At 41.3% G+C, this 27255-nt stretch overlaps 1 protein-coding gene across 27 annotated transcripts in view; it reads right to left on the reverse strand.

Annotated features, from left to right (window-relative positions):
* Positions 1 to 27255, reverse strand: part of PTPRD (protein tyrosine phosphatase receptor type D) — a 722358-nt gene that overhangs the window by 172629 nt on the left and 522474 nt on the right. For 15 of the 27 annotated variants that reach the window (XM_080987670.1, XM_080987673.1, XM_080987664.1 and 12 more), the window contains exon 7: positions 1916 to 2104. In XM_080987670.1, coding sequence (XP_080843796.1) covers positions 1916 to 2104 — 189 coding nt within the window. Of the gene's footprint in view, positions 1 to 674; positions 684 to 1915; positions 2105 to 27255 lie in introns of all 27 variants that reach the window. The other 12 variants (XM_080987677.1, XM_080987675.1, XM_080987668.1 and 9 more) reach the window with 1 other exon arrangement.

Genomic DNA, 27255 nt, shown 5'->3' on the forward strand with positions numbered 1-27255 from the left:
GAATTAAATAAGGTCTTAAAAGAAACTTGAATTTCTATACTGTAAAAACAGGAATATATACTTTTAGGTACAATTCTTAGATTATAAAAAACAAAATAGCAGTGTACCAAATTGGGCAAAGGCCATTATTTTCAGGGGGGAAGGGGCAAGGCAGATCATTCTTACAAGAGCTTAGGTGTTTGGTTATATAGGGTTAAAATATATATATTGCATAGGCCTGAAATCCTAAAAGAAAACCTTTACAACACTATATTTAATACATAGTTTAGGAAGAGATACTGGATAACTATTAAAGTGAGAAATATATATATATAGTATATGAAGATATATATATATATAATAGAGAGAAAGAGAGAGAGAGAGAGAGAGAGGCTATCTGGAAATAAATACTGATTATGTTGGACTCACTTGTCATATACTGCACTACAACTAGGTGATACTTGTGTATTGTTCCTTCTAACTTGAGAGTTACTAGGACTGATACGACAACATTTCTGTGAAGGGTTGTGTGTGTGCCGCTACAAAGGTCCGGTGGCTACACTATCTGTTAGTAAAATGCATGCCATGCATTTTAAGAGTAATCATCATCATCATTATAATAATACCATAATCATAGTATTCTGCATATGAAAATTAGTGGGGGGGTGAAGTGCGCTTCAGAACTAAGCACTTACCAATAGATTCTGGAGATTAAAATACGGAGAGAAGAAAGACAGCATAAAAATATTATTATATTCCTTATAATTTGGTACAAAAGTTTTCAAGTTAAAGCTTTATATACTAAATCATCTACGTCACAACTGAAAATTGACTTCTAGTTTTACATTAACAGAAGCTTAATCTACACAGTTCTGCTGACAACAAGCATTAGCAGTTGGTTAACAAGACTGGCTTAACATCACAGGACAGGTCAAAAAGGCTGAAAGTTCTGGGAAGATATATGGCTAGACAACTTGATTCCGCAGGAAGATCACTATCACAGCCGAAGTAGACTGCTAATTATATATCCCACCCTTTTGTAGTATATTAATATGGGAATAAGATTTACATTTAGTAAATGATTTAGAGTTATCTTATTATGAAGCTGCAAAGACCATAAGGTGGAGTTGAAAGGAGTCGTTGGAGAAAGAGCAGCGAAAGCCGGACTCTACTTCAAATGCAGGCTTCTGTAGATCTGGACACGCTAATATTGACAAAGCTTTGGGTTTATGCACACTACTGTGGCTAAATGCACCAGAAAATAAATCTCAGCCAGTAAAAATCTCTCCCTTCACAGGCTAACCCATTGATTTGAGATTATTACTCTTGGTTGGCTTGTTTGCTTTGGGGTCAGGGAGGATGTTAAGATAGTGCACATGAGAAAAGTAGAGTGAGCCATGTACTAGTGAGAGAAACGGAAGATGTGTCCAAACTGTCTAATCTTTGGTGGATTCAAAAGGTTGAAAAGAACTCACAAAACACAATTGTTATAGAATATTTTAATTGTCAAATAAAGAAAAATAGATTGGGTTTGATGGATATAACCATTGGTACTCCTTGCATATTCTGAAGTCCAATGTTGAAATAACTTTTTTAAATAAAATAATAATAATAATAATAATATAGATAGGGATAGAGAGAATGGATCTGTCAAATACTGCCAAAAACGCAGTAAATAAACTGAAAATATCAAAACTACAGTCACAGCAAGTGAGCGTTGTGGAGTAAACAGAAGCTGCAAGACACACAAACAAATAGACTCTGGAAACAGGCTATGACGATAACACAGACATGGACAACACGCTCGACAACATAAAAAAGAAGAAGAGAAGAAGAAATCATAACCTATAAAATAAAATAAAAATAATTAAAAAGGAACGTAAAATAAGAGAGAGTATAATTTTGGGCATTAGTGCAAACAGTAACAAGACCTTACCTGATCGTAATTGTTTGATACGTCCATTGTTGTTGCTCGTGTCCACGGGTAAAAAATCTTTGAACCAAGTTATTTCAGGATCAGGATTGCCACTGGCTGCACATAACATGGTGGCCGTTCTAGTGCGTTCAACCACCTTTAGTTGCGGGCCCATATCAATGGTGGGGAAACCACGAGGAATTTGATCCTCTGAAAAAGAGATAAACATCAGGTTTATAAAACATTTCCTATCACAGCTACATTTGCACATCCTCTAAATGTGTGTTCCAAACACACTGGGTTGCATCCATTGTCGTCACACAGCCAAGAGTTAAGGCTTCCATCAGTGAAAAGGAGTTAGAAAGTTTTCTTGGTTGTGTGTGTGTGTGTGTGTGTTGCAATTTCTCCTCCTCCTCCTCCCTGCACTCTAATCCTCTGAATCTGGAGCCTTTCTAGATCAGATGACGCAAAGGAGGGAGGTGGGTATCACTAAAAGATACGAAAAGATACTGACGAAAAGCTTCCATCTACACTGGTACCTTGGTTGTCCAACAACTTGGCTCCCAAACAAATCGGCTCCCGAACACCGCAAACCCGGAAGTGAGTGTTTCAGTTTGTGAACGTTTTTCGGAAGCTGAACATCCAACGTGGCTTCCGATTGAGTGCAGGAAGCTCCTGCAGCCAATCGGAAGCCACGCCTTGGTTTTCGAACAGACTCCCGGAATGGATTAAGTTTGACAACCAAGGTATCACTGTATTGAGCAACACTGTTTAATACAACTAATTTTGTCTATTGTTAGAGAAAACGATTTCATCCTGGCGTGTGATCGCCAAGCTTATTTTAAGCTGGGATCTTTTGGAAGAGTCAGGATTGCTGACCCAGAGGTACAAATTCAAATCTCACTCAGGTGCATGGAAGCCTCTCTTAGGTGGCTATTTGGATCCATATCTGATTAAACAGGTATGATCAGAATAAGCATAGCTCCATAACAAAAATGTCCAGACATGTATGGTGGTTTTTGTTTTTTTACTACTTATTGTTATGAGGAAAAAAAACCTGCTCCTTTTCCCTTATGGGGTACCCAAGAGTCCATATAGAGTCCTTTTGTAGGTTCTCTATCGGTAGGAGAAAATATCAGAGACCAACCAGAGAATATTGAGAAGCAAAGCAGCTAGTAAGCCTGATTTTTATTAAAGCTTTTGCAACAGGGTGCTCCCCCCACACGCAGGAGAGAGGAGGAGGACCCAGAGCCATACGTGCAAGCCCTTATACAGACATTTTAAATTGCTCACCCTGGAGTCCAAGACCACCCCCAGGAACATCATACATACATCACAGAAAAGGAGGTCTACAACAGAAATCTGAGTGTGTTGTTTATCTCCTGTCTGGCAAGTTACCTGATTGCATTATCTGGATTTTGGCCACTCTTTTGTTATTATAACTACTTAATTCCTGAATCTAGGTCACAGGTCACAGGCTCACACCCTGTTCATATCTTGAACGTGCCCTTAAGACAGGATTTGTGAGGATGGGATTTGTGAGGAAAGAGACTATGGGGAAGTTTCCCACTTTGACCTTGCAGAGAAATATTTGAGGTCAATTTGTTCAGGACCTTTTCTGTGGGGTTTCAGACATGTGGTTTATATATACAGTTATGAATGTACCGTATACCTATATAACTTTAAAATTCTTATAACATTATAAAGGCTTCAGTGATTTTTTAAAAAAGCAGTACAGCCATACAGCCATTTCTTATTTTGTTTCAAGATAACCCACCAAGAGAAAGAAAAAAGACCAATAACTGCTGTATAATGCATCCTTTGTTATTAAACATCTTGCTTAGCTGGTATTGACATGCAATTCTTTAAGGAATAAAAATAATTGACTACAAATTGTCCAATGTCAAACACATTACTTGCTTTGCCATGAAATGGTGTGATCTTTTCACAAAGTTGCCGCAAAGCTTTCGGAGGCATCTGAAAAACTTGGAGGGATATCCTTGGATACTTGACAAATCTCTGCATTCCCTGGTGACTTCTTTCTCTCCAAGGCTATTTAATCACTGACAATGTGAATGCACATAAATATAGCTACCGGAGAGTGGTAGTCACTAATCTTCTGCAAGTGTGAATGTCTTTTTATCTCTGCCAATAAGCAGGAAGTGTTAAAGGCTGACAATGTTAGGCCATTTGCTATAGGCTCTTACCAAAGAAACCTACATTAGATAACAAATTATAAGATGTGAAGCCTTTACCTTGGGAATTGCTGATAAGGTTTGACTTGTGCCATGCTGAAGTACTACTCTAATGCATTTGCATGACCTTTCCATTTCCTTCTTGGCTCACAAAGAACACTCTAGAGGCCCCTTTCTCATATAAACAAGCATACAACAAAGATAATCTATCTTGCATACTAATAGGGTGGAGTAAGCAAAGAGCTTCTCTCTCTTATTTTTAATAAGGGTAATTAAATTCTATCCATTCCTCTTATGCACAGAACCTCTCCGAATACACGCTCGTCATTAAATTTTCATGAGAAACATCACAATGTAACAGATTCAAATAGTCAGAGCTGTTATACTTTGACAGTTGTGGCTTATTTCCAATCTGGCTGTCAGGTATTTGGCAATAAAACCCAGTATTCAACATAAAACGGACTGGGGAAAATAATGGAATTTGTAATTGGAATGCTTATCTCAGTGGGTGTAGTTTATAAGACGTTAATTGCTTTCTGTTCTACTTTAAATTTATTAGTTATTTCTACAAAACCTGTCTTTCCAGTTTGATGGCACCATGTTTGACAGATCATCAAACAAGATGAACAATCACATCAATCAGCAATTATATTACAGCCACATATACTTTTTGGGGTGGGGTGAAGGGAATAGCTAGTAATCAATACATTTTAAACTTTAAACATCAACATGAAGTGAAGAGAAAAAACATTTTGTCTTCTTCACTAGTTTGTACATTACTGTCATCATTAGGATTTTAACTACAATGTCCACCACTTTTCATTTTAATGTTGTCATGCTGAATTAGCTAGTAATTCATCAACAATTTAAATCAGACCTGACCTTCCCAGAGCCATATGACAGTGTCATTTTTACAGGCCATTAAAGGGCAGATTACTGTGCTCAGGGAGCAATATGAGTAATGTACGTATTTGTTTATGGTGGCAGCTACAAGAAATTTGGAAACATGACATATTCTTAGCATTTGCAAGGTGTCTTGCTAGTAAATATGTTCTGCTACTAAATTTCTAATTCAGTTCCAGGGATGTATCCCTAGCAGTCCATCAAGCTGAAGAGTTCCGAAGATGCATTTTGAACCAGATTAAGAATCTTTAAGGGAAAACACCACAACACTGTCTTGCATGGGGTCAGCTGTGTTTATATTATGTTTTCAGAAGGTGTGCCCCACAATTTTTTAACAGACTTATCACTTATCCAAACACAAGAAATTAGTACCCAAACTTCGCTATACACATCACAGATTCAGATATCCAAACAGCTGGACCTGTGTGTAGTACTGTAAACAGATAAGAAGCCTTAAACAAATCTTACTTTTTTGTGTTTTGCTGGTCTACCGCAACTGTTTCACCAGAAACCATAGTGGAAGGGAGGAAGGGGAAGACATCAGACAAACAAGGGAGCATTTCTTCCTTCCTTGTTTGCCTTTTGCAAGGTTTCAGAGGGTTTCCCTGGGGTTTCCCAGGTTTCCCCCTCAGTTTGGGTTCAACATTCCATAGTTGGGAATACATTAGAAATTTTCCCATAGGAAACCAATCATCAACTCTTTAAGCCATGGGTAGGCAAACTAAGGCCTGGGGGCCAAATCCAGCCCAATCGCCTTCTAAATCCGGCCCGCGGATGGTCCGGGAATCAGCATGTTTTTACATGAGTAGAATGTGTCCTTTTATTTAAAATGCATCTCTGGGTTATTTGTGGGGCATAGGAATTCATTCTTCCCCCCCCAAAAAATATAGTCTGGCCCCCCACAAGGTCTGAGGGACAGTGGACCAGCCCCCTGCTGAAAAAGTTTGCTGACCCCTATAAAGCGATTGTTTGCACAACAAATAGTTTTCTGAGAATGTATTGTGTTCAGATAGCAAGACCTGCATGCACTGACAATGCTACCCAGAAATCATTTACTTGGTGCATTTGTAACTTACAGAACCTTATCTGCCTTCACAATCTAATTTACAGCTTTAGTCAATAAATGCACGGACTAGATTCTCCCAATCTACAGAAAAACAAATATTGAACAAGGCAGTGATTCAGACTGCACCAATTCTTTATAAAGGTTGAAACTCACTGCAAATTTTGAATGCATAAAAGATCTGCTCAGATTATCCAGAAGGTAAATGTTCTTCAGGTATGTGACCATGTATTTGAGCTTGTGATTCGAGGACCAGCCCCCCGCTTGGGAATAATAAAGACACATAGATATAGGATATTAGGTTAATGGGCTAGAAAAGGCCACAACTTTATTGATTACAGCATGTGAGAAGGTATTGGCTTAGGCATTGGACAACAGCAGATTTGACTCCACCCACTCGGTGAGGGGTGAGTCTGATGAGGGGTTAACCACCAGTAGGGGGAGCCTGTTGATGCAAATACAACTATAAGCTCTCCCCTGATGTCACCGAGGGTCGTTCCATGGCCCCCCGCCACACAGGGCATCGGACAGGATCCACGACCGCCGGATTCCTTTAACAGAATACCCATCAGTGAAGGGGTAGGCGATGGCCACACCTTGCCCTTCCATACACCAACAACACATTCCAATGCCTAACCGCCAAATACCAAGAAAGTTGTGACGATTGCTACGAGGTAGGTGGAAAAAACCAAGAGGCTGGTACCAATTTGCCAAATGGAAAAAACTCCTACCAGGCCCCCTGGGCAACCAGGGCGACCAACCGTGGGGCCATAGCAAGGTCGGGCAAGAAGCTACGCCCTAAAGGGAGTGGTGGGTGGGACTCATGGAGATTGGCAGTGCAATGGTGGAGAGAGCTGGCGCGGCCGCATTTGAGTGGCTAGACCACGCCCCCACGGTGTCGCCCGATTGGGTGCCCAGCTGGGAGGCGTGGCGCGCCAGTGATGATGGCAGGGCAAGGGCCAGAACGCCCCCTGCGTGACACGGGAATCGGCTCCCGCTCGCAACCCCTCTCCTCCGGAAGGAGGAGAGGCTTTTTCGAACTCTGTTACTTCCCAGTTTCTCTCCTTCCTTCAGTTTGGGCAGAAAAATTGGAAGATGCAGCTTTTTTTAAAAAAAGTGTTGACATGCAAAAGGCTCATTAACACTTCCAGGTACCCAAAGGGAAACTCACACAGCAGTTATGCAATCCGTCTCCATACCCTGTAAGTACATTACCCATTGTTGCTGAGATTGTGCTCCCTCTGAAGAATGAGGTACAGATATTGGAGGTACTGTACTCCTGGATACATTTTTGACTCTAGAGGCCCAAACATCCGGAGGTTAGGAGTATATTCTACCAGCTTTATCTGGTTCACCAGCTGCATTGATTACTGGACATTAGCAACCACAAGACTGGATTACTGCAATGTGTTCTGTGAGGGGAAAGATCATTTGATATCCACTCGAATCCAAGCTTTCACTGTTATTGGCCCAGTCTTGCAGACTGCTCTTCCAACAGAAAATCAGCAGGCATCTCCAGCACTGATTTTTAAATTTTGCTGAAATCTTTTCTATGGTGCCAGTCTTATGCACACAATTAAAGAAGCAATTGTGTTACAATTACCCGGTTATCTTTGCTATTGCTTTTTACGTAGGATATATAGATAGAAAGATAGATATCATACAATGCTTTTGTATTTTTTATGAAATTGTAGTATTTAAGTATTTTTATGAATCAAAGAAATTACGTATCATTCCAACCACTTTACTAAAATGCACTGCGAAAACATGAGGAGACAATGAAACTACCCATATATACAACTAAAAGAAATCGCCATCCATCTATCACACACTATTGTTATACTCTAGACAGCAATCTGGCTCTGACTCCAGTTGCAATCTCCCACTTGAGGCTCTCACCAAAGGGGGAAAAAATCAGACTGTGCCCCAACTCACTGATACCTCCTTCCTTCTCAACCAGTAGTGGCCTCAGATGTTCTAATCCACATAACCCACACTCCACAAAGAAATAATAATGCAACCATTGCCGCAATTGTAAAGGTAGAACGCAAAAGGACAACCACCTCTTTGGGTAACTTTAGGATAGCACATCTCAATAATGATGGCTTTGTGGGCTCTCTGTCCTAATGTCATTTAACAATTATAGCCAGTCTACCAGCTCCATCTGGTACGCAGGATGAGATCCTAGCTGCCTGCAGGTTGTCTCACCAGAGTGATGCATGCTCTAGTTATCTCCCGCTTGGATTACTGCAATGCACTCTACATGGGGCTACCTTTGAAGGTGACCCAGAAACTACAACTAATTCAGAATGCGGCAGCCAGACAGGTGACTGGGAGCAGCCGCCAAGACCCCATAACACCAGTCTTGAAAGACCTGCATTGACTCCCAGTATGTTTCCAAGCACAAATAAAAGTGTTGGTGCTAACCTTGAAAGCCCTAAACAGCCTTGGCCCAGTATACCTGAAGGAGCGTCTCCACCCCTGTCGTTCAGCCTGGACACTGAAGTCCAGCTCCGAGGGCCTTCTGGCAGTTCCCTCACTGTGAGAAGTGAGGTTACAGGGAACCAGGCAGAAGGCCTTCTTGGTAGTGGCGCCCACCCTGTGGAACACCCTCCCACCAGATGTGAAGGAAACCAACAACTATCTGACTTTTAGAAGATGTCTGAAGGCAGCCCTGTTTAGGGAAGTCTTTAATGTTTGATGTTTTATCGTGTTTTTAATATTCTATTGGGAGCTGCCCAGAGTGGCTGGGGAAACCCAGTCAGATGGGCGGGGTATAAATAATAAATTATTATTATATTCCCTCATGCTTCTGCCTTGACAATCCCACTCTTAAGCATAATTGTCTGGTCTGGAACATACCGGTAATTATTCCTTGGAAAAGGAAAGCCTTACCAAATGTCCATTATCATCTACAGCTGGTTACATCTACTTATTCCACAGTTCTGCTCTGATCAAATGACATCTGGTGCCAGGGAATGGGCAGTACCAGTATTCTTATTTCCACACTGCCCAGTCTAGCAATTTCACTGCCATCATCTCCCAGGAAAAGTTTAAATCCCACTGTGTATTTTCATTCTTTCAGAGAAGTATGACTAGCCAAAGGTCACCCAGCAGCTGCATGTGGAGTAGCAGGGAAGCGAACCCGGTTCACCAGATTACGAGTCCACCTTTCTTAACCACTACACCACACTGGCTCTCAAGGAAGTCCTCTTTAAGCCTTCTTCAACCTGACTCTCAGTCCTAGCCAGAAGTGACAGGGTCATCTTACTAACAGAGAAACTAATTTGGTAAAGAGTCTTTATAATTCCTTCTTCTAAACAGTCACAACCAAAATTCGACCACCACAGCTGATCAGCGATCAAGAGGGAGAGGAAGGCTATCTGGCAAGTTATCTTGCAGATAGCCAAGGTGTTCTCCCACATGATTTGATCCACACTTGGTAATTCTGTGGTCAATTCTGTAGTTCCCTCCAAATGGAAGATAGTCTCAATATCTGTGCATACAGCAGTATCAAATACTTTGAGTGTAATACTTTTAATCATTTCCCTCCAAGGAGTTCAATACAGAGGACTCTGCACCCACAGAATCACAGAATTATAGGTCATCTAGTCACATTCCCTGAAATGCAGGAATCACAGCTAAAACATCCATGACAGATGGTCACCCAAAATCTGCTTAGAAACCTCCAAGGAAGGAGAGTTCACCACTTTCTGAGGGAGTCCGTTCCACTTTTGAACAGCTCTACTGTCAGAAAGTTCTTCATAATGTTTAGTAAGAATCTCCTTTCTTGTCTCTTGAATCCATTGGTCCAGGTCCTACCCTCTGGAGCAGCAGAAAATGATCTTGGCTCCATCTTCTGTGTTACAGCCCTTGGACAATGACTATACAGATCCTCTCAGTCTCCTATCAACCCTATTAGGCTGAGAACCTCACTGCTAGGTGAGAATTTGAGGCTGGGTGTCCCACAAGTCCTAGTCCAAGTTTCTAACCACTTACAGAACTCTGGGTGTCACTACATTGAATGCATGGATGTCTTTTTGTTGATATGGAAGAATGGGTAGAAAAAGGAAGATAAAAGAAAAGTGATTAGGAGTACATAAAATGAAAGTTAAAATGTGTTGGACGCAGCTTCTCTAATTTGAATGATACTAGTACCTCTAGTTTGCATGTTATTCCCCATTCTACTTCTGCTCACATTCATGGAAACCGTTTCTGCATAAAGTGCTGTAGCCAGCAATTAAGAGCCTTTGTTTGCATTAGCTTTTGTTTGCACCAGTGTCCTTCTGCAAGTTTTGAATTAAAGTAACAAATGATTAAGGCAGTCATTTGCAATAAAATACAAACAGAAGGCAGAGCACAAAGCGTGTTCTAGTGCAGATGGGGAAAGCAACAATTTTGCTTCTTCTAGCAATTGATATTAGGATTATTATTTTTCTGCTCTGATGTCTCACACACAAAGCAGTACCTGAAAGAAATATTGGGCTGAAGGAGGATTTTAAGGTTGAATATGGATACAGGGCCGTCTTACCCATAGGGGCTAGGGCTGCGGGGCACCTGGGTGCTGGGCTCTCAGGGGTGCCAGGCCGAGAGTCTAGGGCCCAAGAGTTGGGTCCAGGGAAGAGAACACCCATTGGTCAAAGCGCCACAGTGGGCTCTTCTGCTGTGGGCGGCTCTGCACCGCAAGTTCGGGGGTGACCAAGCCAGTGAGACACTGAGGTGGCTGGCTGGTTCCTCCCTACTGCACACCTGGGACTGGGCAACCGGGGTGTGTGTGTTTGTGTGCCGGGCAGATCTTTGCACCCCGGTGACACATATGCTTAAGATAGCCCTGTATGGATATTGGCTGTCAGATTCCTGCAATAAAACCTGAATATCTGTCCTTCACAATCAGGGCACTAAACCTGAGGGCACTAAAATGTGCTACCCAAAGCTATTTTTTTTTCCAGAAGAAAAAGGTGCCAGAACTTAGCATGAACACCTCCCCCATTCCCTTAATGGCAATGGTGCCCACCTGAGAGGTTAGAAAAATGGGTTCTGGCGAGTTCCAGCTGAAAAAAAGGCCCTGTTACCCAAATGCAAGATACCTGTGCAGTTAGTGTAAATAATAATAATAATAATAATAATAATAATAATAATTTTTTATTTATACCCCGCCCTCCCCAGCCAAGACCGGGCTCAGGGCAGCTAACAACCAATAATAAAAACAAGTTGATTAAACTACAATTTAAAAGATTAAGGTACAACATTAAAACATTAGGGTGCAATCTCTTCATAGGAGGAGAAAAAAAAAAGAAAGAGGGGGAGGGAATCAAACTGATTCTAAGCCAAAGGCCAGGTGGAATAACTCTGTCTTACAGGCCCTGCGGAAAGAAATCAGATCCCGCAGGGCCCTGGTCTCATGAGACAGAGCATTCCACCAGGCCAGAGCCAGTGTTGAGAAAGCCCTGGCTCTGGTTGAGGCTAATCTAACTTCCTTAGGGCCCGGGACCTCTAGGGTGTTGCTATATATGGACCTTAAGCTCCTCCGTGGGGCATACCAGGAGAGGCGGTCCCGTAGGTACGAGGGTCCTAGGCCATGAAGGGCTTTAAAGGTCAAAACCAGCACCTTAAATCTGACCCTGTAAATCAGCCATGAACTCCAAGAGACAGACGTTTTGCTAAGAATGTACAAATCTGCATGATCAAAAGAAATGCATTAAGTAATTAGGTGTTCGCTGTCCAAAAGCCCTTGATAGTTACTATGTAACTAGAACACTGAACTTGCAGAAATCGGCAATATTAAGGAACCCCCCATTTCCCTGAAAAATAATAACTTTAAAAGTTACATCTGATAACCCTAATAAAGCATATACATTCCAAATTTCTGGCAATAATTCTTTCTAACAGACAAAAATTACCCAGAAACTATACACAACAGCAAGGGTACAAAACAGAGACGAGGTGCAAGAGGCAAGGAAAGGAAATATAGATGTAAACATACGTTAGATAGGTTGTTATTATTCATAGTCTGCTGTGTGAAGTGTTTATTTCATATGTAATTTTATTATTTTTAAATTGTTCTGCACCATTTTGATACATTTTATGAAAGGCAGTCCTGAAATCTTTTAATAGATGAATAATACCTTTAAAATCGTCGATGCTACTCAGGTTCACATTGTAGTAAAATGCCCCGCAGTGTACGCGTTCTCTATTAGGGTTAAGTATTCCGCCTGCTAAACTTCAATGTAATAAAGGCTCATTTGAAATAATGGGAGGCTCACCGGTGTACATGGTTGAGAGTCGTATAAATTATTCATGACAGATTTCATGGTCAAATTGTAATCATATTGGAAATTTCACAGTTTGTTATGGATTAACTGGAGAAAGCAAATGCATAATGTGGACATGGATGCCTTTCCCAGAGAATAGTGTGGCATTGTAAAAAAAGAAAAGAAAAAAGAAAAACCCACAAAGAGTTGAAGCATCTATTTTTAAGTGAAGTATGTTAGCTATTCAGAGCACTAAAAACTCCCCACCGCCGCTGCTGCCGCCACCAACATCACCATTTTTAATCTAGCAGCTGCTTCTCAACTGCTTCTGACAGGAACCAAAATAAACCTGACAAGATCACGTTTTAATATATTTTGCATTAAAAATGCATCAGAAACACACTGGCCGGATACCACCACATTGCCTGTCTTTCTGCATCGCCTTGAGGAAAGAGCAAGTTCAACTTTTGGTCATTCTTTCCATAACTCCAGTGGCACCATCTTGAGGTCTGTCAAAGCAGCAATCTCGGCCTCTAGAGAAAGGACCAGAGAGTACAGCACCCCACAGCAGTTTTCTAGCAGCCCATTAAAGAATGATTCTGGTTTTGTCCGTTTCCCCGCCCCCGCCACCCCAAGAGAGTTGCTTCTTTCTTAGAAATAAGAATGCCTACTTGCTAGGCTTCTTTCAAAAAGCAGGTCTCAAGTGTCAAAACATAAAGAGAACAGAATACAAGAGTGATCCAAAAAAACCCCAAACCCCTTATGTGGAATGCATCCAGAGCATGGATAGGCTAACTAAAGCCCGGGGGCCGGATCCGGCCCAATCGCCTTCTCAATCCGGCCTGCGGACAGACCAGGAATCAGCATGTTTTTACATGAGCAGAATGTGTCCTTTTATTTAAAATGCATCTCTGGGTTATTTTGGGGGCATATGAATTTGTTCAATTTTTTTCTTCAAAATATAGCCCAGCCCCCCCCCCCCACAAGGTCTGAGGGACAGGGACAACAGAGGACGATATGGTTGGACAGTGTTCTCGAAGCTACTAACATGAGTTTGACCAAACTGCGGGAAGCAGTGGAAGACAGCAGTGCCTGGCTTGCTCTGGTCCATGGGGTCACGAAGAGTCGGACACGACTAAATGACTTGACAACAATAAAAGGGCCCTGCGGGACTGGACAACTTTCCGCAGGGCCTGAAAGACAGAGCTGCTCCGCCAAGCCTTTGGGCAGGGCACAGCCTGACTCCCTCCTTTGGCAATCTTCTCAGAACTCTAGCCCAATGGTTGCCATCACTTTGATTTGAAGTAATTTTTTAATGAAATGATTTTAGAATGTTGTATTATTATATTGTTGTTAGCCGCCCTGAGCCCGGCTTCGGCTGGGGAAGGCGGGATATAAATAAATTATTATTATTATTATTATTATTATTATTATTATTATTAACAACAACTGACCAATCATGTCAGTTCTGCCCCCCTAACCAAGTCCTGCCCCCCCCCAAAAAAAATCCTGGCTACACCATTGCATGGCAGGGTCATCAAATGCTATAAAGAGGGCAGACTATTCTTGACAACACGTTTAAAGCTTTTCATACATCCTCTTTAGCACACTTAAATTGCACGCTGATGCACAATAAAAGAAGTGAAACCAATCTGCCAAAACAACATATATCTATCTTTCTATATCTATATCTATATCTATATCTATATCTAACTATCTATAGATATATAGATATATATAGATATATAGATATAGGCACTACAGTAATGATATATAATTCATGCTTCTTTGTAGCTTATTAAACTCTGAGCGCACCCAGTAATTTACTGTTTGGAATACGAAGGAAAACTTCATGTTTTTCAGCCGTTGTTACTTTCAGTTTATACTTTATATGTTCTGCTCGCTTAGGAAAGCCGTCTGTCTGGACCGCTTACCATGATGAATTAGCACCCTTCCAGAGGAAGTATTTCAAACCTTTTGACTTCTCCTGGCAAACTCTTGGTATTACCTCAAGATCACCGCAGGTACAAGACCATAAACACTGTTATTAGCTGGTGCCCCATCCTACCACTTTCTCATATTCCCACCACGCTGCCCTGGAGAAGCTCACTGGCAAGTTAACCTCAAACAGCAGGAGTAAGATTATTGTATTTACTTCTGATTGGGAAGAAAATAATAGCTCTTAGTTTCAACAGTCTTTATAACGGAGTGTGCAGCAGCAGGAAGCCGCTGATACAAGGAATTTTAAAAGCTACCTAGATGACCGGCTTAAATAAAATAAGAAAGAAAGGTGAAAAACGGAAGAGGGAGGAAATCTAGCGTTACAAGTTTGGAGAGGTGGGTAGGCTGGAATTCTGAGATCCTTCTAATTCCTGGATCCAGCACAGATTCAATTCCTGGCTAGCTTCCTGGTAAGGTAATAGCCTTCTAAGTTTGAACTATTAAGATAACAAAGGAAGTGGCTCTGTGCCGGACAGCAAGTGGGTGGGCCCTGGGTTCCAGTGTATATCTTGTTCATGTTGAGAAAGCTGATATATTAACACACAACCTAATTAGATGGGGCAATTGCAGTTAATTGTTTATTGGGATCTTGCTGGAAGGGTGGACGTGAAGGTGAACCCTCTGTCCCTTTTCAGGATTTTTCTTTTAAAAACTTTCCCCTCCCATTAGTAAACATGGGGAGAGAAATAAGTTGGACCAAACGATGCCAACTTCATGTCTGGCATAGTTTACTTCCTGGTTTAGGTGTGTACTAGCAGATGGGGCAGGCGTTGGGTCTTTCAGATCCCAACATTCTTCATGTCCTCCTGCAACATGCCTTCAAATCACCCCATCATGTACTCTTTTCAACCTAACCATGTTCGGGAATCCAACATCAGCAAACCAAGTACAGTGGTACCTTGGGTTAAGAACTTAATTCGTTCCGGAGGTCCGTTCTTAACCTGAAAGTGTTCTTAACCTGAAGCACCACTTTAGCTAATGGGGCCTCCTGCTGCCGCTGCGCCGCCTGATTTCTGTTCTCATTCTGAAGCAAAGTTCTTAACCCGAGGTACTATTTCTGGGTTAGCAGAGTCTGTAACCTGAAGTGTCTGTAACCTGAAGCATCTGTAACCCGAGGTACCACTGTATGGCAAATCAGGGCCGGATTTAGGTTTGATGAGGCCCTAAGCTACTGAAGGTAATGGGGCCCTTTATATGTCTAGCTGTCCTTTGTCGACAACAAATTGTCACTGTTTTTTGTGTTGAATATATGCTATACTGTATGGTAATTTATGGACCTAATAGGTGTCTAAAGCACATGCAGAATGTAGGCACCCTATATATAGAAATGAGCAAACCAGTGATATTTTAGGGAGCAGGCTAGCAGGTGGGGCCTGTCACTCACATCATAGGAGCCTACACAACACAAAACACTGTTGCTGTATGTAGGTTTCATTTTATTTGTTTTTAATCTTATATTTTGAATATGTTACTTTGTATACACTAAAACAGCATTACAACTTATGATACAAAGTATTCCTTCAGTATTTATAGTATTAAGTTTTTTATAAGAATATGTTTTAATTGGTTATTCTTATTTTTATTATTTTAAAAGATGCAAGGTTGTGCTATTTTACAGTCACTCTCAGTTTAATCTATACTTTTCCATAGTAGTTTAATAAGCTATTGTTATATTAAAACAATTTCTCCTTCAAGACTACAGAGACTATGGTTAATAAGTTATTAGGGTTTTATGGTTTGTTGTTTTGTTAAGCCAGTGATAATCACCTTCTAAAAACCAAAAACTAGGTTTTCAAGTTTAATTAGCTCTTTTAAACAGCCAGTGTCATAGTAAATGTCAATAAGAGCTTTATTTTCTTTCTACTAAAGCCATTAGCAAAATGAAACCATAAATGTGCTTGCCAGTTAAAGTGAGTTTATGAATTGTTTAAATGACAGGTGAAATTACCCATTTCACTTTCAGATTATCAAGGGATAATTGCAGTTATCATACAAATAATATAACATGCACGGCTTCCCAGCATATTATTTTTGGGGAGATTTGGAAATAGGCCCATCGCTGTGCTTAAGAACACTCAAGAATTTATGGTACCTAGATGGCAAAACATCTTGATGCTGCAGGAATCCATCCACCTCAGCCAGGATGACTAATGGTTAGGGATGATGGGAGTACAACAAAATCAAAAGGGTCCAGAGGTTCCTCATCACTGCACTAGCCCCAGGTTTGTAACTAGAGCCTAGCCTTTTGCCTCCTTACATGCTGTTGATTAGTCGTTTAGTTGTGTCCGACTCTTCGTGACCCCATGGACCAGAGCACGCCAGGCACTCCTGTCTTCCACTGCCTGCCGCAGTTTGGTCAAACTCATGCTGGTAGCTTCGAGAACACTATCCAGCCATCTCGTCCTCTGTCGCCCCCTTCTCCTTGTGCCCTCCATCTTTCCCAACATCAGGGTCTTTTCCAGGGAGTCTTCTCTTCTCAGGAGGTGGCCAAAGTATTGGAGCCTCAGCTTCAGGATCTGTCCTTCCAGTGAGCACTCAGGGCTGATTTCCTTAAGAATGGATAGGTTTGATCTTCTTGCAGTCCATGGGACTCTCATGAGTCTCCTCCAGACCAGAATTCAAAAGCATCAATTCTTCGGCAATCAGCCTTCTTTATGGTCCAGCTCTCACTTCCATACATCACTAATGGGAAAACTATAGCTTTAACTATACGGACCTTTGTTGGCAAAGTGATGTCTCTGCTTTTTAAGATGCTATCTAGGTTTGTCCCTCCTTATATAGTTGGGTGCAAAAAAATACATTTATTTTTTCCTCTCTAAGGAACTAAGCCTTGCTTGGCTAGGGACTTGTCTTCAATTTTTGTTCAAATTGCCTTAAACTTATAAGCCCAGGACATATGGATGGGGCTAGTTTAAGCCACTGTGATTCATATGTCGGTAACCTCACAATCTGACTCCCGTAATGCACTCTAACTAGGGCTTCCTTTGTAATTGGTCTGGCGCAGAGTGCTGTGGTCAGCTTGCTGCGTGGTACACCTGGAACAGCCTTTCTCAACCTTGGGTCCCCAGATGTTGTTGGACTACAACTCCTGCGATTCCTGATCACTTGTCCCTCTTGCTAGGGATTGATGGGTGATGCAGTCCACCAACATCTGGGGACCCAAGGCTGAGAAAAGCTGAACTAGAGGCACACATGTGTGTGTTTCTGTGCTGGCGGAACATCATTTTCTACTGTTGTCTCTGTACTGTACTGATGATTGTATTTTAATATTTTGTTGGAATTTGTTTGGCGGGGTATAAATAATAAATTATTATTATTATTATTATTATTATTATTATCATTATTATTACTGCCCTTCTTTCTGCTATACCCAGTGTTTTTTCTGGGGGTACGCAGGGGTACGCGTACCCCTAAACATTCTGTGAATCTAACAGGAGATTCACTAATTATTTTTTTTTACAATTTTTAGTTTCTTCTCTAGCATGGTGAATCGTAAGTTTGGCTGAATAGCACGGTGATTTGTCAATTCCATTGCTACCCCTGATGGCTGCCTCATTTCCTGTCACAGGATTTCCTGAGTCTCAGATGGAAGTGAGTGTTTAATGTGTGAAGCAGTGAGGTAATGCATGTTCTTTGTACTTTTGTCCATTTACTGTATTTATTTTCCCCGCCTTGAACGATAAAATGCTGATTTTCCCGAGTCAAAATGAGAGTATCCCTAAACATTTTTTTTTTAGCCCCATGGGTTTTTAATCTACATTGAAGAAAGTAGATTTCCAGGGGAGTTCTGGGTATTATTATTTTTTCTGAAAAGGGGGCAGTAGGCCAGATAAGTTTGGGAATCTCTGGTCTAGTCCAGCCCCCTGCAATGCAGAAGTCCTTTGCACAACGTGGGGCTCAAACCCACAACCCTGAGATTTAGAGTCTCGTGCTCTACCGACCAAGTTATGCTCAAGACTGAAGCCTTTTGAAATTTTCTTTTTTATTCACTTTCATTTTCTATATTGCTGCTTTATTGATTTCAGCTTGTTTGTTCTTGTTTTAGAGATATATTGCTTGCTTCTTAGACTCAATGCTGCTTAAAGTTTTTCGAAATATTAAGCAGTTTATAAATGCTTTTAAATAAGATAAATAAATATTCAATCTAGTGCTTGTCATATTGTTTTTATCAGGGGTCAGCAAACTTTTTCAGCCGGAAGCCGGTCCACTGTCCCTCAGATCATGTGGGGGGCCGGACTATATTCTGAAAAATATATATGAATGAATTCATATGCCCCACAAATAACCCAGAGAGGCATTTTAAATAAAAGGACACATTCTACTCATGTAAAAACATGCTGATTCCTGGACCGCCTGAGGGCTGGATTTAGAAGGCGATTGGGCCGGATCCGGCCCCTGGGCCTTAGTTTGCCTACCCATGGTTTTTATCTTGCATTTGTTGCATCTTGCAGTTGTTTATCTTTTATCCAGCCTTACTTTATATTCCAATCTATCTTTTAGTGCACCATGGGCAATGCATTGCTGTAGTATCACTACAGTCAAAATAATAACAGCTGTAAGTAGCAGTTAGAGTTATTCAGGTTACTATCATTGATAAAACTGGCTGGCATGCAGCAGTTATATCTTAGATTACTTTTAGAAACTTAGATTGAGAATGTCATCACTGCACCAAGGCCCATTCCGGTCTCAGATGCTTGTTCTGATGTACAGCAACAGTTGTGGGTTTTGTTGTTATTTTTAAAATGAAACTGGCAACCAAAATAACTTCAGAAGGCCCAGTTGAACAAACACTTCTTTTTGACATTTAATGCAGTAGAAATGAGAATGTAAAAGGGCAGTCATGCACATCCTGGTCAACTTCACTTAAATCACCTTGCTTAATCTACTGTATGAATACTCAGAGCCCTGTCAACCACTTGACTTAAACAAATTATGCAAAAAGAAAAGAAAGAAAAAGAAAAGTTAAACCCACAGTTCCATTGATTCAGGGAAGGCAATTATAGATCAATTTCTATTTATTTTTTGCTCACTCTACAAAAAAGTGAAACTTAATTTCCTACTAATATGTTGGCCAAACTTTGGAAATACAACCATCTTATTTAGAGGGGGAAACTTGGGAGAAAATAAGAAAATATGGTTTTATTTTCTCTTTGTGAAGAAACGGAAGAAGACAAGCAATCTCTTTTCCATATACATGCAAAATAAATCAAGCCCTTCATATGATCAGAATGATCTATTCATTATAATAACAAGACTTGCTTACTGTTAAGAACAAAATATATACGCAGAGAGAGAAAAAGATGTTTCAGTATTAGAGTAAAGAGATCCAGTTTTCAAATGCCTGATAGTCAACTTATGTTGTTTACAAAGGAACCCAAAGAGTTGCAGGAAACAGGGCAATCTAGTCATTGAATGTCTGGACCTACGCCACACAGGCAGCCTTGAGGATGGTTAACTTGGTCCCCTTATGCAGAACAGCTACTCTCCGTGTCATAAGGAGGAAGGACTATTTTAAACTTCTTTCTGGTGTCAATGGAGGCATCCCCCTTCCACACTAATGCACACTCCAGTCAAACATGACCACATTTATGCGGGTTGCCATGAAATAAATAAATATATTGATTGGCCTCCCTTCGCTTGGGGCTGCTGACCAGAAGTGACTGAGGGAAGGCGCCTGGGACGCCACACCCAGGGGTGGGGCGCACCACGGGGCCACCTGATCTATGAATTCCTGCTCCATGTTTGCAGTCATGGGGTTTTTGTCTATCACATGATGGTGTATGTTTTGACTCCACAGAGTGGGATGTGACGGAGACAGGATGTTTGTGTTACCGTGTTCCGTGAAGTGGGACTTTTGTCCTTTGTATTTTTTCTCTTTGCTGCCTGATGCTAGAGAGAGAGAGGGAGCCATGTTGCAGTGCTCCGTGTGTATTTATATATAAATACAGAAGATTAGCCAAAATGTTGAGTTGCTGGGGTTCCGTCACGCAAGCTGCAAAGACTCTGCGGATCCCTAAGTGTGCCAGTGGCTGTTGGCATTGGTCGCTGTGCTGTTCGGCCTGAAGAAAGCTTTTGAAGCTCCCGAACGATTGACCAGGAGAGAGGGAACATGCCAGTCGGGCATGTGTCTCTGCCAGGTTCCTACTCAAGTGTAAGCTGAACTCCTGACATGCCTGCCTCCTCCCACTCAGCTGCCCTACAGCTGGGGGTGAAGGCAGCGGGCAGACCGTTTGGGCAGCACAGAGCCTGTGCGCATCCAAGCCACTGCATCTCACCCAGGAGAGACATGTGGCTCGGGCGCACTGCAGGCCTTGCGGTGAGTGCCGCCTGGCATTTTGTCACCCCCTTCAGTGGTGACACCCAGGGTGGCCCGCACTCCCCTTCCTCCACCCCTGGCTCCAGGAACTGACAGAGCAACAGAAGTAGTTCCAGGAAGCATCCTTAATCAAGGGAAGGCTTGGGACAGGCTGGACAGCGGACCCGACTGATTTCCAGGCAGCAGCCCCAATGGTGCATGTGAGTCTCATTTTCTCTCTCTCCTCCCCATGTGCCTGTTAGGATTTTTATCCATCCGTGCTTCTCCAGCAGTAGCACTATGTTTTGTGTATATCGTGTGTCTGAGATAGCATGAGACAGGAAGTCTCAGTACTGTTGGAAGTTAGTTTCACTTCTGTTTGTGATGCTTTTCTGTACTGGTGCTCAAAAAGCACAGACATGCAGAAGGATTCTCTGTATATATAGACTGTAAATAAAGTAGTTTTAGAACTACAATTGACTCTTTCTTCTGTTATGATATGCCAGAAGACGAGTGTGCTCCTCTCAGGAGGGAGGGGCCGCTTATCACTGGTCTCTCTGGCCTGAGGGAGATTTACAGCCAGGGAGGACCACCAGAGAGACACCCCGGAGTCTTGGGAAGTTGGTGGCCTTCCCAGGTGTGTTTCCAATAGTGCCCTCCCTATTAAAGTGGAGGTGTCCCCCACTTTATGTGATTTCACTTATTTAGTGGAAAATCCAGGCCTGGAGATCCAAGTCTCCACAGAACATTTATTATTATTATTATTATTATTATTATTATTATTATTATTATGCAGAGCAAGGGATCAGTTAGGAAGGAAGCAGAGATCTGTTTCTGTGGAAGGCAGCAAATGCACTTTATGGCTGGGTGTTCACATCCTTAGAGACAGTATTTATCCTAAAGTTGAAGGACTGAACATATACTTCCTTGAAACTCCAAAACAGTGGACTTTTAAGAATCCTCCCTTTACAACAGAAACAATTCAGTATACTGAAGTTAACTGATTAACACTGAGTTGAGTTGACGGGGGCGTCAAGCTAAGTATAGCATGTACACTCGATGTTAACCTTCCTGGAGTCTGATTTCAAACATTTCCGTGGATACACTACATTAATTTATATGGTTTCAATTTTTCTGACACTAGCCTCCAGCCTCGGGATCTCAGTGAAAGACCCTTTAATGTGAACTAGGGTTGTGGGATTTTTAAGACATTAAGCAATGGATTAACCCAACACAGTGGAGGAAGTTTTAAAACAAATGCGAAACGTTTTAAAAATGAGTTAGCCTTTAAAAAATTTCTTTAACGACTAATCCCGTTCTGGATAGGGTTGCACTGTGAAGGCCAGGTTCACAGTCTGAGGATGTTGCTGGATCCATCTTTCAAACAGCAACAAGATGAACAAGGATAAAGTCACAGCTCTGGGGCCTAATGCACAATCAGTGATGTCATCTTCCTTATCTCTCTTCTTATTTATTGCTGTATCTTTGTAAGCCACACAGCCACATAAATGATCTAATTACTGTGTCTACAAACAGCATGTCCCAGGTAAATGTACTGTACATCTCCCTGGACTTCAGGTGACTGACAGCCTAGAAATAGCCTTTTAAACAGTGCCAGATTCTCATCTCTGTGTTTGAAAGGTACAGCTAAACAGTTTTCAAGACAGTCTGGATGAAGCCTGAAATCGAAAAATCAACTGATTTGAGCTCTTGTGTCAACCTTTTGTCTAAGCAATAAGTACATTATCTTTGCACACTAATGGCTTGCCAATAACACGCAGCTGTCCATTTACTTTAGAGCATGCAATAGATAACTCAAAGTAATTTATTTACAAAAATAGAACTATTTTCGGTGTTGTGCTTTCTTATCGTATATTGAGCCATTAGTTTACATTGGTTTCAACAGGAAAAGGAATGAAAATATTCCATTATCACAAATGAAATTCAATAACAATAAAAAGATAGTAGCTTTGCCATCACTGAAAATAATTGGTTATCTTAGCAGCTGCATTAAACTAATCTGATGTTTCCATCAACAATATTATCAACAATATTATCAACATTTATTTATTTGCATTACATTAGGTTATAAAGATCCTAATCAAGAACCCATTGTGCCAGGTACAGCACATATTCTTAAGATGACTTTCTGCAAGAGAGACTCTCTCTTTCTGTAAGAATGAGAACTATGGAAATTAACCCAGGGAGCCAACAATACAAAACAATTCCCTAAATTGAGCCAGCTTTTTTCACTGTGGCAAATACAAGAGAAAGGAAAATTAGCTCTTTTTTCTTTAGCTGTGAGTAATTTAGAAGATTTCAAATATTTTGGAAAAGGACTTCCATAACACCAATCAAAATGTGCTTTGAGTGCATTTTCGTGCCTTTCTGATACTTCCAATTGCTTATTTTCTACTCCTGCAGCTTGATTCCTGGCTGCATGCAATAAATGATGCTGGGAAAACGGAACTTACCATGAATTTTTGTTTGGAGATTAGGTCAGAGGACATTCTGCCTGACAGGGTGGTGCTTCCCTCTGATGAGTCTGCCTATCAAGTCCAGAAGAAGGCATCATCCTGTCAACACAATGCCCTCCAAGCTAATCTGGCAAATAATCTTTCTGGTTTGGGCTGAATTTTCCAAAGTGTTCTACCATTGTTGTTGTTGTTTTTGAAAAGGAAGAAAAAGAGTGATGTGTTCTCCACCAAAGGAAAACACTCAGCCTCAAAAAATAAAATAAAACAAAAAAATACACAAATGAAACACAAGAACAGTTTTACAAAATTATTATGCTTTGTTGTAAGGGAAAGGGATGTGGTTTTCCTAGTGTGCTTTCAAAAACACATATGGTTGTATGAGTACATCCATTTTACAGCTGTTTGGTAGAAGGGACCCACAGCTTTCTAAGAATAAATCTTAATAAAACTTAAGGTGTATCCCACCCACCAAAATCTAATAGGTGTCTAAGACATGGGTGCACCACATTTTTGGGGTACAAAATAAGACCTGAGTGCTGACCATTGTTAGGGGAACTCATAGAGCTAAAATTCTCAGAGTAGTTTAACAGTCAGCCCTCCTTCCTAGAGAACTGAAAATTGTAGCTCTGAGTTCCCAAAATTCACAGAACTCTTAAACTATAGTTCCTAGGATTCTCTGGAGGGAGCCATGGTTGTTTAAAATGATATGATACTGCTTTAAATGTATGTGGCCTAAAAGCCATTTTTCAGATACAACATTTTAATCTTTCTTGCTAGAATGCAGTACCATAAACGAACGTTCAGCCCAAACTTAGTTGATTATGCTTCTGATACTGTACTTGTGACTATTGCCATAGGGAGACGTGGACTGACAGTTGAATCCTACTGTGAGCTAGCATGCAAAAATATTCACATATTGGAGAGGTCTGCTGCCAGTGCATTTGAAAGAACACCTTCATTGATTGAAGATAAAAGCACAATTTGATGGCAACAATTTAAGCTTTAATTTACAAGTGCTTGGACAAGCCTTTATAAAAGATTTCACTTCCCCTACCATATACCCAGTGTGAATGTACCCCCCAAAAATGTACACACAAAATTATTGTCTGCAAAGAGCAATTAGCATTAATTTGGAGAACTTTTAATGATTTTTTTAATTTCTTGCATGCTCTCTCTCTCTTGAATCGGCCATAAAGAAATGGATATTGATTTGTTTTCTGCTATTCCTGTAGCAGCTGCTGGAAAATGGATTTGCTAATATAATAGCAGGGCTGTCCAAGCACATAAGTATTCTACTCATTGTTCTTACTTGAGTGTAGGGTTTGGGATTGTTGTTTTTTACATGACATTTGCCATTTCATGAGGCATCGGAATACAAGTGTGCACCCATTGCTACAACCGCTAACGAAGACTGTATTATTTCCCACATTTTGCTGCAACATTCATCAATTCTTTAATAAGACATCCTCTTCAAATAACATAACCTTTTAAAAAGCATGGTAACTTTATAGTTGGCTTAGAAAACCCTGGTGGTAAGAAACGTCAAAAGGATGGTTGGGGGGGGAGGAGGAAGAGAATTGAGAATTTAGGGTGCAATTCAACCCCTATTCCCAATCTGCTCAGCTGGAGGTTTGGATGAGGTGCAGGTATCCCTATATTCCTGTGCCTACCACAGAATACAGCACTTTCCTGAGATTGCCTTGCCACAGAGCTCCCTGCCTAAACTGCAGGTGGGCAGATGTAATGCCTAACCCTGACCTGGTCCCAGACAACCCACAGATCAATAACCTTGAGGAACAGACATGCTGGGGTGGAACAAGGTGGGTGCGGTCGGGGTGGCCCGCCCCGGGTGTTATCTCCAAGAGGGGGTGACATTTGGTGTGCCGCCCACCCACAACTCCCACCTACCCTGAGCCGTTGGAGGAAGCGGCATTGTTCCCCCCTTCCCCCTTCGTTCTGACATCCCCACGCTCCCAGTGTGGTGTAGTGGTTAAGAGTGGTGGACTTGTAATCTGGTGAACCAGGTTCGCTTCTTCCCAGGCTGCTGGAGGAGGCAGGCAGGCAGGGAGAGGAAGAGAAGGAGGCAGACAATCAAATAAGAAGAAAGGTGGAGGGAAGGAGAGAAGCAGAAGCTCTCTCAACTCAAGACCCAACCCTCCTACCACCCCCCAAAAAGCTCAACAACTTTGGTCAATCCTTCCCTAAACAGCTCAACAGCTCCTGGCAATGACAATGGGTAGATCACAGCCAGTCTTTTTATACTTCGAGTAGATTTCAGTCTCTTGGGCAGGCATAGGCAAACTCGGCCCTTCAGATTTTTTGGGACTACAACTACCATCATCCCTAGCTAACAGGACCAGTGGTCAGGGATGATGGGAGTTGTAGTCCCAAAACATCTGGAGGGCCGAGTTTGCCTATGCCTGCTCTTGGGAGTCCAACTAGATTTCAATGGAGGGGGACAAGAAATTTTCCACACCGGGTACCACCTGACCTTGCTACATCACTGCAGACATAGTCCACTGGAGTCAGTGCTGAAGATACCTAACTATGGTTAACAGCTGACTATGGTTTAATTGAACCAGGGTGTACTGTCTTAGCAAGGAAGAAGATGAGGGCAGGGTCAAGAAAGGAACATGAGATCCTTTCACTCATTTATACCTGCTAAACAATGGTTTAAACGATGGTTTAACTGAACATCCAAACCAGGCCACAAAGTTTAAAGTGATCTCTACAATATGAACTCATCCAAACACCTTCCCCAGGTTTGGCAATAAAATTAACTAAAATAAAACTCCATTGCTGGAAGGGGGGGAAAGGGTCAAGGCTCCAAAGCAAGTACTGTTATTGCTGAAACTGTTTCCTGGATAGCAAGAAAGACTCTCATGTTTAAATCAAAACTCTCTAGCAATTAGTTATTGATTGCCAGAAAAATGATTTCCCAAGAATTTAAATGACTTCTTATGACAGTTTGTTTCATACCACAGTGTGGACCTTTGAAAGACTTCACATGGACCACTTATTTGCCCTTGTGTAAAACAAAAGTAATGGCGCATCAGAAAAGATTTTTGTGACCAGTGTCACCTTCATGTGGAAAGAGAAATGCAATGGTTGCCGCATTGAAGAAGTCACCTTTCATGAATATGGACTTTGCTGATACAAAGGCTCAGGCAATTGAACTTTTGACTCAGGCTAGATGAATCTTTTTTTGCCCACGATCCTTACTGTTTCCCCTTTCCTTTTCAAATTGACTATTGATCTAAATGCATCTCTATCCTATAACCATACAATTTATAACATTTTAAAAGAGATCCTTTAGTCACCTTCAGGTGCCTTCTTATGTTTCCACCTCAAACTCTGTCCACAACTGATGTGCCAAGGGGTCGTGTTGTGGATATGGCAGGCAGGAAGATTAACACATACACGATTCAGACTTTGTATTATTAACGAAAAACACATGGCTCTAATGGGAGAAAATGGCGAGTCCACTCCAACTCTTGCCAACTCCCACTACAATATTTATTTATTTATTTATATACAAAAACACCACTTAGTATAATAGAAAATACCTCAACAGTTTACATAAAGACAATAGACATGCAACAATATTCAATAACATTTCTTAAAAAAACGAATTAAAACAAAGCACAAATGTATATTACAAAACTGAGGAGCGCACAAAGCAAAAATTGAAAAAAAATCACACAAGAGTTCATGAAACCTTGGGTAAACTTATGCTTTTAAGAGGTGTTTAAAAGTCATTGCAACCCCATTTTGATTCACTTGTAGTATAAAAATTACTATGGACAATATGGTTTGATATATAAATTGGAGTACGGATGAATATGCAGTTGTAGATGTTTAAAATGAGATCCCAGGGAGGGGATGGGGGGATGTTTCAAGATTCGGAGAATCTCTTTATACAGACATGTTTTTACTAGCTTGTGCTTTGCATTTGTAAAACCAATAAAAAATGATTTCATAAAAAAATAAAATAAACGTCATTACAGCCCCCAGCTCATAAATTATGTAAGGGAGGGCATCCCAGCAGGTGGGTGCTTTACCTGGAACGCCACAATGAGACCAAGTGTCAGGGACCGTGCTGAGGAGGGCTGCACTGAGGAGGATCGGCGGGAGCCACCTCCTCCCCCTGATACTAAATCTTCCCAGGAACAAGAC

Source organism: Podarcis pityusensis, assembly GCF_964106645.2.
Source record: "Podarcis pityusensis genome assembly, chromosome: 17".
NCBI classification, from domain to species: domain Eukaryota; kingdom Metazoa; phylum Chordata; class Lepidosauria; order Squamata; family Lacertidae; genus Podarcis; species Podarcis pityusensis.